Genomic DNA, 18,801 nt, shown 5'->3' with positions numbered 1-18,801 from the left:
AACAGGGACATAGTTTTACCCAAGTTTTGGATGTACCCTAAATACTTGGGGTACATCCACAAATCCAATATCTCCAGATAGCCCTAGTCTGGAGGAACAACATATGTTAAAATCAGCCCATTCGGATAAACGGTTCGGGAGTTATGGGACTTTAAAGTATTGACCGACCGCATGGGTAAAGTATCCGAAAACAGTTCCATGCATTTTGGCCCTGCGGTCGGTCACAAACAGGTGAATGAAACATACGAATTACTGGTGTTATAGAGACTAAGGGGAGTTCGTATGAATCCCCTAGTTCGTACGTTTCTTTCTACCGAACGGCGGGTTTGCCTAGTCGAGTGTCCGATTTCAGTTCCAGACACTCGACGGCAAAACACCGCTGTTCGGTAGTTAAAGATGGCCGCCGCCACGTGTTAGTTTCCTGAATGGCGGCCACCCAGAGGACAAAGACCACACTGCACTGATTGCCAATTACCCGTTTGCAACATTGTTGCAAACGGTAATTGGAGGCACACTTAGTCCTGGGTGGTCTGGTTGTTCGGTAGTTTCCTCAATACAAGGAATGGAGTGATTCTACCGAACAATCAGATGAAGGCTGCATATATATATAACCCAGGTTAACTGCATACATAAATACATATACAATATACAGGCAGTACAATAGAATATACTTCACAGTCTTAAAGGGACAGTAGTCCCAAAATGTCCATCGCTGATTTTAAAGGGCCAGTAGCAGCAATATAAATCATTACATGCCCAAATATAGTCTTTAAAGTGCAATATGTCCAGGGGCCATAGTCAGCGGGCAGGAGGCTAGCAACCAGGCTTCTCCAGTTCACAGTGGCGAAGTTGGTTTCGCCACAGTCCCCCCTCCCTGCTTGTTAGCTGGCCAGGGAGGGGGGCTCTCATTCCCTGGTGGTTCAGTGGATGGGCTGTGTAGGAGGGGGCTGGCAGAGAGCGTTTACTTACCTTTCCTGCAGCTCCTGTCAGCTTCCTTCTCTCACCTCCGGTCTGGTCAGCTCCCTCTGCAAGTCTTGCGGTGTGAGTGCCGCGCGGAACTCTGACCCCGCGGCTCTCGCGAGACTTGCAGAGGGAGCTGACCGGACCGGAGGAGAGAGAAGGGAGCTGACAGGAGCTGCAGGAAAGGTAAGTAAATGCTCGCTGCCAGCCCCCAACAGCCCCTTGTCTGTATTATGGCAATGTAAGTTGCCATAATACAGACATTGACTCGAGTATAAGACGAGTGGGGGTTTTTCAGCACAAAAAATGTGCTGAAAAACTCGTCTTATACTCGAGTATATATGGTAGATTAACTACTGTACTATGTATTAATACACAAAATCCATTAAAGATAGCACAATAACTTTATCATACCGTTATGGAAGTAGACAAGTCCAGGTGGACTCACCTGGAGGATTACGCAACTCAGTTACAGTTGTGCTCAAAAGTTTGTATACCCTGGCAGAAATTGTGAGATTTTGAAAATATGACTGATCATATAAAAAAATTTATTTTATTGAAGGATAGTGATCACATGAAGCCATTAAGTATCACATAGTTGTTTTACTCATTTTAAAATCACAATGTAAACAGAAATCACACAAATGTCCCTGATCAGAAGTTTACATACCCTTGAATGTTTAGCCTTGTTACAGACATGCAAGGTGACACACACAGGTTAAAATGGCAATTAAAGGTTAATTTACCACACCTGTGGCTTTTTAAATTGCAATTAGTGTCCGCGTACAAATAGTCAATGAGTTTGTTAGCTCTCAAGTGGATGCACTGAGCAGGATAGATACTGAGCCATGGGGAGCAGAAAAGAACTGTCAAAAGACCTGCGTAACAAGGTAATGGAACTTTATAAAGATGGAAAAGGATATAAAATGATATCCAAAGCCTTGAAAATGCCAGTCAGTACTGTTCAATAACTTATTAAGGAGTGGAAAATTCAGGGATCTATTAATACCAAGTCAAGGTCAGGTAGACCAAGAAAAATTTCAGCCACAACTGCCAGAAGAATTGTTCTGGATACAAAGCTGCTCTGGAAAAAAACAGTGCGGTTGTTTCAAGAAGCACAATACAATGCTACTTGAAAAATTAGCTGCATGGTCGAGTTGCCAGAAAGAAGCCTTTACTGCACCAATGCCACAAAAAAGACTGGTTACAATATGCCCGACAACACCTTGACACGCCTCACAGCTTCTGGCATGCTGTAATTTGGAGAGTCAAGACCAAAATAGAGCTTTATGGCCACAACCATAAGCGCTATGTTTTGAGAGGGGTCAACAAAGCCTATAGTGAAAAGAATACCATCCCCACTATGAAGCATGGTGGTGGCTCACTGATGCTTTGGGGGCGTGTGAGCTCTAAAGGTACAGGGAATCTTGTGAAAATTGATGGCCAGATGATGAATCCAGCATGTTATCATAAAATACTGGCAGACAATTTGCATTCTTCTGCACGAAGGCTGCGCATGGGACGCTCTTGGACTCTCCAGCATGACAATGACCTTAAGCACAAGGCCAAGTTGACCATCCAGTGGTTACAGCAGAAAAAGGTAAAGATTCTGGAGTGGCAATCAGTCACCTGACCTTAATATCAGCAAGTCACTCTGGGGAGATCTCAAACGTGCGGTTCATGCAAGACGACCAAAGACTTTGCATGACCTGGAGGCATTTTGCCAAGACGAATGGGCAGCTATACAACCTGCAAGAATTAGGGGCCTCATAGATAACTATTGCAAAATACTGTCATTGATGCCAAAAGGGGCAATACACAGTATTAAGAACTAAGGGTATGCAGACTTTATATATTTTTTCTTCGCTGCCATGTTTTGTTTCATGATTGTGCCATTGTATTATAACCTAAAGATGAATAAGAATCCAATAAGAAATAAAAGAAATATGTTTTGCCTGCTCACTCATATTTTCTTTAAAAATTGTACATATATTACCAATTCTCCAAGGGTCAGGGCCGTCTTTAATTTTGTTTGGACACTGTGCAAGCATTTACTTGGGCCCCCCTGACTACATATAGATACGCACAAATACAATACCTGACACACACGCAGATACACACTGACCGCATATAGATACACACAAGAACATACAGATACACACAGACTACATATAGATACATTGACACACACAGATACAAACACTGGCATACATGCAGATACAAAGGTACACACACTGACTTCATATAGATACACCGACACACACACTGACACACATACAGGACACACAACCTGACACACATGCAGATATACAGATACAAACACTGACACATACAGATACACACACACAAACGGACAACATACAGATACAGAGACACATTCTGACAGACGTACTGAAACACACATACACAAAGACATACTGAACCACACAGACACTGACGGACTCACACACACAGACATACAGATACACTGACAGACATACTGGCACATATACACACAGACAGATGGACATACTGAAACACACATACACTGACAGACATATTGACAAACACAGACATACAGAACCACACGGACACTGACAGACTCACACATAGACATACAGACATTCTGGCACACATACACACAGACAGACAGACATACTGAAACACACACACAGACATACTGACACACTGACAGACACACACACACACATACACTGACAGACATGCACACATACATACATACTGAACCACGCAGACACTGACAGACTCACACACACAGACATACAGATACACTGACAGACATACTGGCATACTAACACATACACACATACATATATACTGACACACACACACACTCAGACACCCATGCAAAATTTGATAACCACCCTCCAGTTTCTTACCTTTTCCTGGAGGCTGGCTTCCCTGGTGTCCAGTGGGCTGGCTGGGAGTTAAGCTCACCGGGTGGCCCTAAGTGCATGGGCTACCCGATGGGCTCCCATAGTTTGCGGGCAGAGTGCAAACGGAGCAGCTGTTTTGGGCCCCCCAGCAGGGACAGGGTCCGGGGCAGCTGCCCCGTTTGCCCCGCGTTAAAGACAGCCCTGCCAAGGGTATGCAAATGTTTGAGCACAACATTTAAAAAAAAAAAAAAAAAAAAAAGAGGATAAGCTTACTTCCTAATAAAAATCATTATCTTGTACGACATGAAAATATCAATACATCTAAGATGCTGAATAGTGATGTCCCGAACGGTTCGCCGGCGAATAGTTCCTGGCGAACATAGCTTGTTCGCGTTCGCCACGGATGGCGAACATATGCGATGTTCGGTCCGCCCCCTATTCATCATCATTGAGTAAACTTTGACCCTGTACCTCACAGTCAGCAGACACATTCCAGCCAATCAGCAGCAGACCCTCCCACCTCCTAGACAGCATACAATTTAGATTAATTCTAAAGCTGCATTCTTTTTATTTTTTGTATTATAATTTTTTTTTTTTAGACAGAAGTGTGTTATATTTGAGCATGCTAGGCTGAACGTGCATATATCATGGCTAGTTGCACTGTGGGTATGAGTATATAGCAGTACATTGTTGTGAAAGATGGCTGTCATGTTTAGGGTGTAGCTTGCACGTCAGAGGCGGCTCTCTAATTAGGCGGTTTAGGTGGCCGTCTAAGGCCTTGCGCTGGCTGGGGCCTCGCGGCCGCCTAAACCGCCTGTGGGCAGACTGTGTCAGGTCCTCGGTCACTGACCGAGGACCTGACACCAGGAGGGGGCCCGGCGGCTTGCCCGGTATGCCGCCGGGTGCGAGGCCCCTCCTGGCTGCCCGGCCACCCACCGCAGACACCGGTCTGCAGCTCCGCAGTGAGCAGAGATTGAGACCATGTGTCTCGTGAAAACCGGCCAATCAGAGCGTTGCCGCAGGTTACCACGGCAACACTCTGATGGTCTTGCGAGATTACATGGTCTGCAGCTCCCGGGTGCAGTGGCCACTGGACCACCAGGGAGCCCACTGGACCACCAGGGACTAAAGGTAGGCTCTCTCACCCCCACCACACTCAGCCTCCCTACCACCCTCAGCCTCATCACCCTCCCCACCACCCTCAGCCAGCCTCATCACCCTCCCCACCACCCTCAGCCTCAACACCCTCCCCACCACCCTCAGCCTCATCACCCTCCCCACCACCCTCAGCAAACCTCCCCACCACCCTCAGCCTCAACAACCTCCCCACCACCCTCAGCCTCCTCACCCACCCCACCACCCTCAGCCTCCCTACCACCCTCAGCCACACCACTCTCAGCCTCCCTACCACCTTCAGCCTCACCACCCTCCCCGCCCCCACCACCCTCAGCCTCAGCACCCCCCTCAGCCTCCCCACCACCCTCAGCCTCAGCACCCCCCACCACCCTCAGCCTCACCCCTCCCACCCCAAGCATCACCCCCACCCCCCTCAGCCTCACCCCTCACCATCAACCCCCCTCCTTCTCACATCACCCCCCCTCACTCTCACATCAACCCCCCCTCACTCTCACATCAACCCTCCCTCACTCTCACATCAACCCTCCCTCACTCTCACCATCACCGGCCATACACACAACACACTTCAGTCTCAGACAAAAACGCAAACATGCTCACAGAGACATACATTCTCACACACAAGGATACTCTCTGTCAGACACACTCTCTGGCACATACACAGGTAAACTGTGCATCAATGTGTATATGTGACACTTTTTTGTTAGTGGGGCCTCATGTTTGAGTTTCGCCTAAGGCCTCATAAAGTCTAGAGCCGCCTCTGTTGCACGTTATCAACTGTGTATTTATATCAGCAGCTCCACCACTAGTTATAAATCAAGTGTGAGTCGCCCCATGAGATGAGACTAGTAAATAACATAATACATGAACGGTTAAGGTAAAGGCATGTAAGGAACTACGACAATAAACTCTTTAGGAGGTGAAAAAATGACATGTTTAAACGCTTGCTACTTTATGATTAGTTAATGTGCAGAGAGCAGTTCATGTGATCAAAGGCATGGTGTGGAGGATCGGCTATAGTGGGACATGCTTGGCAGGCTGCTGTTTACTGCTTGTGCTCATCCGATCCCTTCTGGGCGTCAGGTGCAGACCCTGGGAGTCCCTGATACCTGGAACAACAAAGGCAAGTCTCTGGCTGAGTGCCGGGTTCGCGGCTTGAGGTGGTGGAAGCTTGGTTTTGTCGGGTGGTCGGATCTGTCCCGGTGGTGCTTCACGTCCGGTGCGGGATTGTGGTGGCTTAAGGTGGAGGCGAGTGCTTGACGTGGGGCAGGCTCTGCATTTCTGTTTGTGCCTCCGGTCCCGTCTTCGACGCCTTTTGCGTTGGTGGATTTTAATGGGGAGTGCTTCGCTTAGCTGTGGTGGAGCTTGTTGGGGCTGTGGTGGAGCTTGTTGGGGTTTCCTGCTTGTTATTTGCTTCCAAAATTGATTAAAAGAGTCTGTCCAGCTTAGACTCAATATCCTGCCATGCTTTGCTGGTACCAGGAGGATACGTGGCTGCCGCCATATTGGGAGAGTCGCATATGAGAATGTCAGCCTGGGCGGCTGTGCTCTGTGCGTCCATTAGCTCCAGACAGCCTCAGGGGTGGACCGGGATAACCCCCACCCGTCCGAGGGGGGAGGGTAACGGAGTTCCTGCCGGGAAGTAGCTGCTCCTGGGCATCCCAGGATCGGGAGATCGTCCGCCTCTCCCGCCCGGTGAGCACCAGGCCACACTTGCCATGCGGAGGTAAGTAAGACTCTGTCGAGTTGCTGACCGCTATTAAGCATGTCGGGTCGGTCAGGTAGGAGCAACATTGCTGGGTCATCCCCTTCTGGGGTGAAATTCGCTTGTTGATAGCCGCTTAAAGTGAGATATTGAGGGAGCTCACACGAAGTGCATCTTTCCTCCATGACAGCTAGGCCCGCCCCCGGAATTTGCATTCTTAGTGAGAGGAGGGACAGTGTAGCTGCTGCTGATTTAATAGGGAAATCGATAGCTAGGCTAGTGTTTTCAGTGTCCACTACAGTCCTGAAGGACTCATCTGATCTCTGCTGTAAGGACAGCACCCCAAAAAGCCCTTTTTAGGGCTAGAACATCAGTCTGCTTTTTTTTTTTTCCTGTGTAATCTAATTGCAGTTGCCTGCCTGTCAGCGTGTGTGTCAGGCTCACAGCGTATACTGTGCCCACTTGCCCAGTGCCACCACTCATTTCTGGTGTCACAATAGCTTGCATTTAAAAAAAACAACCTTTTTTGACTAATATAATAGCAGTCAGTTTCCTTCACACGTGTGCGTTTCAGGGCCTGCCAGGGCACAGTGTCACACCAGTGCAACTCATATCTGGTGTAACTGTAGTGTACATTTAAAAAAAAAAAAATACAGGGGGCTTGTTGTCACCTTTCAGGGACCCTTGGTGTTGTACGTGGCTGGGTGGAGGAAGAGACCTTCAATGACATCAGTGAGGACAAGGATCGGGACATGGCTAGCTTGGTATCCAACCTTGTGCAAATGGGGAGTTTGGTCTGTCACTGTGAAGCGGGCGTAACCCTTACACTACCTGATCGATACAACATCATACCTGATGTTTTAAAGCACGTTATTCCAAACAATTTAGGAATGTTAGGTGATTTATGCCCTTTATGGATTAAAAGACTCTGCATCAACTATGTAATTTTCCATGGGAGTTTTGCCATGGATCCCCCTCCGGCATGCCACAGTCCAGGTGTAAGTCCCCTTGAAAAACTTTTCCATCACTATTGTGGCCAGAAAGAGTCCCTGTGGGTTTTAAAATTCGCCTGCCTATTGAAGTCTATGGCGGTTCGCCCGTTCGAGAAAATTTGCGGAAGTTCGCGTTTGCGAACGGAAAATTTTATGTTCGCGACATCACGAATGCTTAATTGTGAAATGTGTAAAGTTTTCTGAATAGGACTATATATTTTTTAAATCTAAAGGCCATTACAATATTAGTTTGATACCTACATCTCTGTCTGTATTTACACATACACAAATGTAGTAATGCACATACTTAGAATTCTTGTACGTTTGGAAGTCAAGTAAATAGAATCTTTGTGCTGAACACTTACCTCTGCAATAGCCTTTCTGGAAGAATGAGTAACACAGGTACTTCTCATCCTCAATCAATATAGTTGATATTGATATTCCAGTTCTGTCTTAGAATGTTCAGCAAGGCATTCTTAATTCGGAAAATACTGCTATTAAGGTAAATCAGAATCACAAGCAATCAGGGTCACACTTATGGTAAGATTATATTCATATAATTAATACAATTCATATAATATGTGCATATGTAGGTGTGCATTTCCTTGTTAGAAGGAATGGAATTATAAATACTATTTATTATTTATTTCTATGAATATATTCATGATTTTTGTTTCTACAGAATCGAATGTGGAGAAAGAATCGCTCCAAATATCAAAACAGCACCTGTATTGGAACTGATCTAAACCGGAACTTTGATGCAGGGTGGTGTGGTACGTGTGTTTTAAAATCAACTTTTTTTTTTTTTTTTTAAATCTTTATTTTTGTAGTGCAGTGTTAAACATACATTTCAGCTTTATCACAAGGCATTAGAGAAAACGTTACAGTATGTCATTAGCGTCATCATGTTATGCTGCACTTTTTTTTGTTTTTGAAAAAAGGAGTGATAAATTATAAACAGGCGTATCCACCATCAAAACAATCAATATAGTCAAAACAATCATGTCCAGTCCTAGCTGGAGTTGGGTATCTAACTGTATGGACTTGCTAGTCGTGTGAGTGATACTTGAAAATGCAGATTAAAATATACATGTGCGAGCTTTACGTTTGTAATGAAGTTCACGTTATTGGCGAGGTGTTAAGTGCTATACTGATATGGGTACGTGAAAACAAGTGATGCATAGCTAGTTCTGCAATACAGTTGCCTCTGGATGCCCCTGCGGCTAGAAGATACTTGTGCTTAGTGAGTGATACCCGGCTATGCAAATCCTAGGCAGCTTGGTAGGTTGGTGTACTAGTGTGAGTATGACATGCTATTTGAAACGTGGCATTATCAATCGTCGCCAGTGTAGGCTGCGTTAAAGACAATTATGGCTATGAGTAAATGTTGGCTGCTAAACATAATATTGACTATGACATTAAAAACAGTATTATCTGTCTTGGTACCGGTGGGCTAGAGTTTAGCAGCAAGTATTTCGGGGGACATGGGTACCTTGCTTGAGGGCATGTGGCAGCGTCAGCCAATGCCTCGGCTTGGCAGAGCCCTGTCGTCCTTGGGAGCTCTTGAGTTTGCTTGGCTGCGTCTCCGTGGCCGTACAAGGTGTGTTTTATGCCCAGTGTCCTGCTCGTCCTTGGCCTTCCTGGAGGTAAGTATCGCTGTTCTCTGGGTCTGTGATTTCTGGGATAGGTATAAGTCCTTCTTCCCAGAGGAGCGACTGTGGTTCTGTGTGCTTGTCTGTCTCCTTGGGGGGGTCTGTGTTTCAGCCTCTGTATTGGGCGTTTATGGTGTGAAGTCTTGCCTGCTCTCTGCCTGTGTTGGCTAGGTACTTGCGGCTGGGGTGTTTGGCGGTTGATAATGCTGGATGGAGCCCTGCGCACCTCCACACTGTTACGCTTCTGCTTCCCAGAGTGTGGGCTGTGGGTTTGTGCTTGAATCTTTTCAGGAGGGGGGCTCCGATGGAGTGGAGCTCTGTCTAGGGGTAGCTCCATAGGTGCGGGCATCTCAGGTGGCTTTCGCCGTTCCTCCCAGCCTCTCCAATACCGCCGGCACATATTGTCGAAGTTTAGCATGAAGCCTGCTGCCCAGTTGCTGTGGTGCAGGTTAGATTGTGCAGGTTTGTCGGCCGCCATTTTAGGGAAGGCCGCGTGTGTGGCTTTGTCCCTGTTGTCGTCTGGTTGCTTTGCCGAGGTGATTAGTCGTCTGGTGGAGGCCGGGATACCCCCACCGGCCCAGAGGGGGGGGAATACAGGGCGAAGACTGACCGGTGGGCTGAGTGTCCAGGTCGCCCCCGACGTAGAGACCGGCCGCATCTCCCGCCGGGTCGGCACCAGGCCGCAAAAAGGTGGATGTCGGAGCTGCTCTTGTGCACGGGTGGAGGAAATGTAATCCCCCCCGAGGTTGTTCCCGCAGTGCAGGTTGAGGTTGCTCATGAGTATTTAGTTTAGGTTTGGGGTGTTTTACCCCCTTTGGAGTTCTTTTTTCGTTGATTTTAGGCAGGAGCTCAATCTGCCTGCGACCGTCCAGAATGGCGTCCAAGTTCCACCCCCCTTAAAATCAACTTTTTTAGTTGAAATATTTTTACATTGTTTGCATATTTTTAATGCATTATCAGTTCATGTATTAACTAATGGGAATCAACTCCTGGCCTTGTGTGAACACTATTTATACTTGTGATATATATACTTGAGATATATATTTTTTTCATTTTGATTTATTTATTACTGGTATTTAAAAAGTGCCAACATATTCTGCAGCGCTGTACAATTGGGAGGAAGACAAACACAATAAGAACAGACCAATACAACAGGTAGAGGGCCCTGCCCGTGAGCTTACAATCTAAAGGTAAAATGGGGAGATGAGACAAGAGGTAGCAGAGGGATTTGTATGTGATGGCAGAGAGAGTTAATTGTATAACTGCAGCAGCTGATAGCATGTGAAGGGAATGAGTAGGCGATTGGCTGTGGTTCCAGACAGCTGGAAGAGCATGCTATATAGTTAGAAGGAACCAGGGTGAGTGGGTGGGCGGGTTGAGCCAAGTAAAATTAAATAGCCTTGTTGCAGGGATGGATGTAAGAGTGAACCTAAAGAGTAGAGATACAGAGTTATTTAAATGAATTTATAGAGAGGAGTGGCAAACAGGAAAGGGAGTGGGGGAGTGGGGGGGGGGGGGGGGGGTGGTTGAGCAGACTAGCCATTTGTCTCATACAATTACACTATTTGCCAACCAAATATAGAACACTAGAGGAATACAATACAAAGAGCCCGTTCGTGTAACAGAAAGAAACCATTATTATACTGTGACATTAATAAGCTGTTATACTGATCCCCACAGTTTTCTCTAGAGCAGGTCCACAAAGCAGGGTAGAGAGATAAATGCACTGGAGCCAGCTAAACCACTAGGGACTACACTCCATCCGGAAAGCACAGTATATTGATGTACAATGCTCAGAGCATTTTCTTAGCAACACATAGGTTTATTTATAATTTGATGTACAGTTTCAGATCATGGTAATAGGAATATGAATGGTATACAGTAAATAAACATTGTACAGACAGAATGTTTATAGCACTATCACACAGAATATATAACAGCTCTCGTAACATGTTTGTCTCTTCTAGGTCCAGGTGCGTCCAGTAACCCTTGCCATGATATATATTGTGGACCTTTTCCAGAATCGGAAGCTGAAGTGAAAGCGGTTGTAAACTTTATAAAAAATAACTTAGATGTGCTTAAAGGGTATATAAGTATTCACTCTTACTCTCAGATGGTGCTTTTTCCATATTCCTATACAAAGAAGAAAACCAAGGACCATGAAGAACTGGTAGGAATCCTGTTTTTTATTTTATTTTTTGCACTTAAAATATATGTACAGATATCTGGACTGTGGTCATAAAAAGTGTTCATCTTCATCAGTTACACTTTTTTTATGAACAAAATTAAGTCTTACTTTACATCCAATTAAACAGTAAAATACAGAGGAACAACTACGGTACCTATGTTAACAATAAATAAAAGGTGCAAGGTGCCAGCAGAAACTAGCAAAGAACTAATATTAACATGATATCCCTTTATTGGCAACCCCAAACAAAGTAGCAGCATTTCGATTATGTGTCTTTTTCAAGATACACAGTTGAAGTGTTTGTACTTTGCTGTTGCCAATAAAGAGATATTTTCTGGAATTACCGGCATTTCAATAAAATACATCCTACAGGGTACAATTGATTTAAAAAAAAAAAAAATCGCTTCATTACACATTATTATTATTATTATTAATATTTAGAAAGCTACAACAAATTTTGCAGTGCTGTACAGTGGGTGGACTAATAGACAATTATTTGTAACCAGACGAGTTGGACGCACAGGAACAGAGGGGTTGAGCACTGCTCAATGATCTTACATTCTAGAGGGAGTGGGTATAGAGTAAGGGTAGGGTAGAAAAATAGCTTGCTAGAATAGTTATCAATGATTGCTTAGTTTTCTTTTTCTTTTTGATGAAACCGTTACAGAAGAGGAAACAAGGTGCGGGGTGTGAAAGCTATTAACAGTTTAATTGATACGCTTTCCTGAAGTGAGTTTTCAATGATTTTTGGAAGGAATGGAGACTGGGTGAAAGTCTAACAGAGCAGGAAAGGGAGTTCCATAGGAACGGTGCAGCCCTAGAAAAGTCTTGAAGGCGAGCATCAGAGGTGAGAGTACGAACAGAGGATAGACATAGGTCTTCGGCATAGCGTAGGGGTGGGATCAACTGCACATGAGGGGTGAAAGAGAGGTTGAAGTCAAAGAGGACAACTATGCAGTGAGCCTGTGAAGTAGGGCTGATGATAGTGCCATTGACTTAGAGGGAAACAGACCCAGGAGTAGCAAAACTTGAGGGAGGAATGACAAAAAGTTTAAGGAAGTGAGCAGCCACCCAGTTAGAAATAGCAGAGAGGCAGTCAGAGACATGAGTCAATAAGGTTAGCGAGAGATCGGGAGAAGACAGATAGATTTGCGTGTCTTTCGCATAAAAATTATATTGGAAGCCAAAAGAAGCTCATGAGTTTACCAAGGGAGGGAGTATAGATCGTGAACAGGTGTAAGTAAGGTAACAAATATAGAACTTTGGGAAATAACAACAAAAAAGGGTTGTGGAGAAGAGGCAGAGCCAGAGCAAGAAACACTGAAAGATTGTTGGAAGAGGTAGAAGCGGAACCAGGAGAGTGTAGCATCTCGTAAACAGAGTGATGAAAGCAGCAGAAAGGTCGATGAGAATTAGGATAGTGACCACTAGATTAAATTAATTAACTCATTTAATACTTTGGTCAGAGCCGTTTCGACAAGCCGAGTGACAAGCGTTGAATCCAGACTAAAGCAGATCAAGCAGAGAGTTAGATTCATAGAAGTCAGTCAATCTCAAGGATCTTGGAGGCAAATGGTAGTAGTGAAATAGGATGGTAGTTAGATGGGGAGTTAGGTTCAAGCTTTGGCTTTTTTAGAAGCGGAGGTTATGGTTGCATGCTTGAAGGGTGAAGGAAATATGCCAGAGGAGAAGGAGAGATTCCATATTTTAGTGAGAGGCAGAGCAAGAGAAGGAGACCGAGTGTGAATGAGATACAAGGGAATGGGATTGAGGGAGCAGGTGGTGGGGCAGGAGAACTAGAGCAGAGCAGAAACCTATACTGGACACATCAACAAAATTCATGCACCCCTAAATCAAACACCTGGTCAACAGGTATGAATAATTAGTGACACAGTTACATTCATTTGTGTGGGAACTATATCCCATAGAACATTTTTCAGTAAACAAATGTTTATAACTAAACAAGTTTTTTTTAGAACACTGTGAACTGCTATGTACTTTCTCAAATATTATTTGTGAATAGTGTAACTCAGTATGACATTGTTGACATTTGATGGCCCCAGGACACATTATCAAACTAGAGGGGGCACAGAGCTGGTTTCCTCTTATCCCCCCATGTACGAGGAGTGGGGAGACTGAATAAAACCAGTGAGTCAACTTAACTCAGCAAACACAGCTGCAGGTGTAAGTAAGAGAATGCCAGGAGAGAGTAGCTACCTACTCTATAGTCCTACACACTTAATATCACTAGTGGAAAGGAAGGAGAAATATGCAGTCTCCCTTAGGCTGGTAAGGATTCCTGTTTATAAAAGTCATGTCCTATATGTAAAGTTTAGTTAAAGGGGACTGCCATTTGGATGTCCTTTAATTTAAATTGTGGTCGTTAGGGCCACAAGAGGTTTTTCTATCTATTTATTTATTTTTTTAGGGTAAGTGTAGACATTGCACTGGGGTTCTAACAGGTTCTGATCCTGTAATACAATTTTCCAAAATTGAGAGCCAAATAAATAGGGAGAAATAAATGCCCAAATTGTGCATAATAAGTTTTAAAACACATAATACCGGTCGGTATTTACTTATTTGGCGGTCTACATTTTGGAAACCATGATGGGAAAGTCAGATACTACCAATCTGCACTGAGAAAGCTTGTATTTTTTGCTTAAATTACAGCTTTTTGAATGAACACCTAAATTTAAAGGTAAATAAATAAATACATTGAATATTGCTAAGAATTCTATTTTCAAATAATGCTTTTCTTTTTTTTTTTTTAAATCTAGCAACAACTGGCAAACAGAGTGACTGATGGCATGAAGGCAACATATAGAAATAAATATGCATATGGCACTGGAGCTGAAACTATTTGTAAGTAAAATTTGCATAAACTGATACTCTAAAAAAACATAACCACTACCATGCGCTGTAGTGGATATGATTCTGGGAGCTACCGGGGTTGTCCGATAGTAATCTGTTAAACAATTTATAAACGGTTAGTCAATTACCTTGCTATGTAAGGCTCTCTTGTTCCTTCTGGTTTATGTTAATCAAATAAACCTTAAATGGACACTATAGTCAACAGAACAACTTTAGCTTAATGAAGCAGTTTTGGTGTATAGATAATGTTCCTGCAGTCTCACTGCTCAATTCACTGCCATTTAGTAGTTAAATCACTATGTTTATGAATCACTAGGCACACCTTCCTGCATGTGACTTACACAGCCTTCCCAAACACTTCCTGTAAATAACTATCTAATGTTTACACTTCATTTATTGACAATTCTGCTTAATTTGGAATTTCTTATCTCCTGCTCTGTTAATAGCTTGCTATACCCTGCAGGAGCCTACAGAAATTTACATCTGATTGAAAATTAAGCCATTTTGTTTTCATGCAGGCTGTGTCCGTCACAGCCAGGGAGGTGTGGCTAGGGCTACATAAACAGAAACAAAAGTGAATTAACTCCTAAATGGCAGAGAATTGAGCAGTGAGACTGCAGGGGCATGATCTATACACTAAAACATTAAGCTAAAGTTGTTTTGGTGACTATAGTGTCCCTTTAAGCCTGATCTAAATTGGTATGATTATGTGGAAATATAAACTTCCACTTTATCAAATCATATCAGATCTCAAGAACTGTGGGCGCCTGACACAGCAAGGTTAGTGTTCCAATGTTTGTACACAGTATGACAGATTATCAGGGAACTCCTGTCCACTTATGTGGTGTTGTAGAGGTTATGGTGCATATATTGTCCAATTTAGATTTTGAAGGGTAACAGATTTCCTCATGAATAACAGAAAATGTTTCAGATATCCCAGGTTACTCTGCTTTGCACCTAAATCCTCCTTACCATCTTTTCTACCCTGGTGTCCCTCATGTATCACCCACCATATGTAATAACTCACAGCAGTAAAAGTGAAGCTGATATATCTTTAAAAAGATAAACGTAGAACACAAACTAATATTAAAACAGCTCCTTTCCTATATTGTCATTAGGAGGAGGGTAATATTAAAATAGCTGCACATTTGCATTCCCAAATCCCACTAACTCTTCCTAGAGTAGGGGAGTTAAATGCCTTGATAAAATATAAAACTATGTAGTCACTGGCCAAAACAGGTATCTCTTCTTTCAGAGAGAAAATGGAAAGGAGCACTTTAACGTTAGAAACACACACCTGCTATTCTAACGTTAGAGGTACCTCCTAACTTGTTAGATGTTTACACCCCCAGAAAGCTTACAGAGTTATTTACCAAAGTGAGAATTCAAAGTTGATTCAAAGTGAATTTAAAATTTAAAGTGAAAATAGCAATGAATCTATACAGGGAGCATTAGGCATCTTCATGCAGAGCGTGAAGATGCTGAATGGTGCTCCCACAAGGAGGAAGTAACAGTAAAGGTCTCTAGTGCGTGTCCAAGTGACAGCCACTAGGAGTATCCTTACAGCTCATTGTAAACACTGCCTTTTTACTTAATATACACTTGCATGAAGTAACTTGCGTTTTGGTTCACAGATCTCGCACCAGGAGGCTCTGATGACTGGGCTTACGATATTGGCATCAAGTATTCTTTTACCTTCGAACTCCGAGACAAAGGGACCTACGGTTTTTTACTTCCTATGAGTCTAATAAAGCCAACATGTAGTGAAGCTTTAACTGGGATCAAAATCATAGCAGGTCATATTGTCAAACAAATAAAATGACCAGCAACCTACCAGATATTTATGCATTTATTGTACAACCGCAGCCACCTTGTAAAATGGCGCCATGCAATTTTAAATCATTTTGAGTCACAAATTGTGTTCTCTCCATCTTTTTTAGTGACTGGCCTCGCAAATGTTTACGCCTACAATTTTGCATAACTAACTTGGATCCAAATTAATTATTGTGTGATTTGATGAAGAATATTTTGCAAACATTACAATTTGCTAATCTGTGAATGCTTTGTCACCCCCCCCCCCATTTGTACTTTATTAACAAGAAATGCTTTGTGTTATACTTGTATATGTGACATCAAATGGTATAAAATCATACAATTAAACAATATATATCTTTTCAAAACATATTTTAGCTTCAAGTAGCTTTCTTTCAGCAGTCCGATGCAGTTGGATTTCCTAGTTAAAACAGTAGTAATCAGTATGTTACTGCTATCTACTGGCTGTTTTCACCATTGCAGTGATATCTCCCTATAATGCTAAAACGTCTGCATATTGTATATGAGGAAAACACAATGATCGGTCACCACACTCACATAGAGCTCTGCGTATAGCTCATCTGTTAATCTGGGCCACAGCTGAAAGAAGGGCGCCCCATTATCGATTGATACTTTGGAGATTTAACCTTGCTGACACCATAACGCCTTCAAAGCCCACTGTGTCGAGGAGGAATGTCCTAACGTTGGGAAGAGGTTAAATGACCCACACTGGGTACCAGAACAACTTAATCCACACAGGACCACGAAGCAGTACAATAAACAAACACAATCAAACAGTCGCCAGCTTCTCTCAAGAAGAAGGGTAATGTCACAATCTGTATATAAAATCTAAAATATGTACTGTACTTCTTCATTTAAAATGTGAGATAATCCAACATGGGAGAAGCACTGGAAGTGGCATTAATCTGTTCAGTATCCTGGTGGCAGTTTCTCAGAAAGTGGTTCAACAAAACCCAATAATTAAACATATTTATTATATTACATTATTAAGTACATTGTAAAATTAATTTATATTAAATTTACAATGTAATGCTCATTTTGTGCAAAATTGTGTGCTACTCTACCAGATTTGTTCAGAGTGAGTGAATAATAACAGACTTTCAAGAAGATTTGCCCTTACAAAACATAACAGCAAATTCCACAGTAACAGGCTATTTTACTCTTAAAGGTACAATCCACGCACCATAACCAATACAGCCCACTATAGTGGTTATGATCCCTGGCACCATTCCACAGCATGTAGTCAAACTCACCTGTGTAACAACTTACGTGGGTTACTTGGGCGTTTGATCTACATTCTGTCTTCTCCTGCAACTTAAAGTGACACTATAGTCATCTGAACAACTTTAGCTTAATGAAGCAGTTTTAGTGTCTAGAACATGCCCCTGCAGCCTCACTGCTCAATCCTCTGCCATTTAGGAGTTAAATCCCTTTGTTTATGAACCCTAGTCACACCTCCCTGCATGTGACTTGCACAGCCTTCCATAAACACTTCCTGTAAAGAGAGCCCTATTTAGGCCTTCTTGATTGCAAGTTCTGTTTAATTAGGATTTTCTTATCCCCTGCTATGTTAATAGCTTGCTAGACCCTGCAAGAGCCCCCTGTATGTGATTAAAGTTAAATTTAGAGATTGAGACACAATTATTTAACCCCTTCAGGGCGGAGTCAATAGTGCACGTTCTGATCAAAACAAAACGTGAACAAAAACTGGAATTTGCGCTATATATGTCTGTTCACCCGTAGTTCCCCTCTTTCATATTATATGCACCCACACTTATTATGTATCATTTTATTCAGGAGAAACAGGGCTTTAATTTATCATTAACTATTTATATATGGAACATAATTCATTATGAATAAAATGTAAAAAAAATGTGAGAAAATAAGATTTTTTAAAAAAAATTGTATTTCCGTCTGACATTTTAGCTGTGAATGTCATAATACTGTACTGCAAAAAAATGTACATATTTGTAATCAGCGATGTGTCACGAGTACAACAGTACACCCCATTAACAGGTTTTATGGTGTTTTGGAAAGTTACAGGGTCAAATATAGAACGTTCCGTTTTCAAATACAAATTTGCCAGATTGGTAATGTTACCTTTGAGACGGTGTGGTAGCCCAGGAATGAGAATTACCCCCATAATGGCAAACCATTTGAAAAAGAAGACAACCAAAGGTATAGAAAGTGGGGTATGTTTAGTCTTTTTTAGTAGCCACTTAGTCACAAACACTGGCCAAAGTTAGCGTTCATATTTGTTTTTGTGTGAAAAAAGCAAAAAAATAATATTTGGCCAGTGTTTGTGACTAAGTGGCTACTAAGAAAGACTGGACATACCCCACTTGCAATACCTTGGGTTGTCTACTTTTGCAAAGGTATGCCATCATGGGGGTAATTCTCATTCCTCGGCTACCATACGCTCTCAAAGGCAACATATCCAATCTGGCAAATTTCAATGCCAAAAAAATGAAATGCAAGCCTTATATGTGACTCTCTAACTTTCCAAAACACCATGAAACCTGTACATGGTACTGTTATTCTCGGGAGACTTCACTAAACACAAATATTAGTGTTTTATTAGTGTTTTAAA

The 18,801-nt window shown here is 42.9% G+C and overlaps 1 protein-coding gene across 1 annotated transcript in view; it reads left to right on the top strand.

Moving 5' to 3' along the window:
* CPB2 (carboxypeptidase B2) overlaps positions 1 to 16,562 on the top strand; it is a 34,696-nt gene extending 18,134 nt beyond the window's left edge. Inside the window, exons 9-12 of the mRNA XM_063425998.1 lie at positions 8,350 to 8,440; positions 11,287 to 11,489; positions 14,285 to 14,369; positions 16,013 to 16,562. Coding sequence (XP_063282068.1) covers positions 8,350 to 8,440; positions 11,287 to 11,489; positions 14,285 to 14,369; positions 16,013 to 16,200 — 567 coding nt within the window. The 3' untranslated portion in view covers positions 16,201 to 16,562. The remainder of the gene's footprint in view (positions 1 to 8,349; positions 8,441 to 11,286; positions 11,490 to 14,284; positions 14,370 to 16,012) is intronic.
* The last annotated feature ends 2,239 nt before the right edge of the window (positions 16,563 to 18,801 follow it).

This window comes from Pelobates fuscus, chromosome 1 (genome assembly GCF_036172605.1).
Source record: "Pelobates fuscus isolate aPelFus1 chromosome 1, aPelFus1.pri, whole genome shotgun sequence".
NCBI classification, from domain to species: domain Eukaryota; kingdom Metazoa; phylum Chordata; class Amphibia; order Anura; family Pelobatidae; genus Pelobates; species Pelobates fuscus.
Note: the sequence above shows the minus strand (reverse complement) of the source record. Positions and strands in the feature narration are given on the sequence as shown.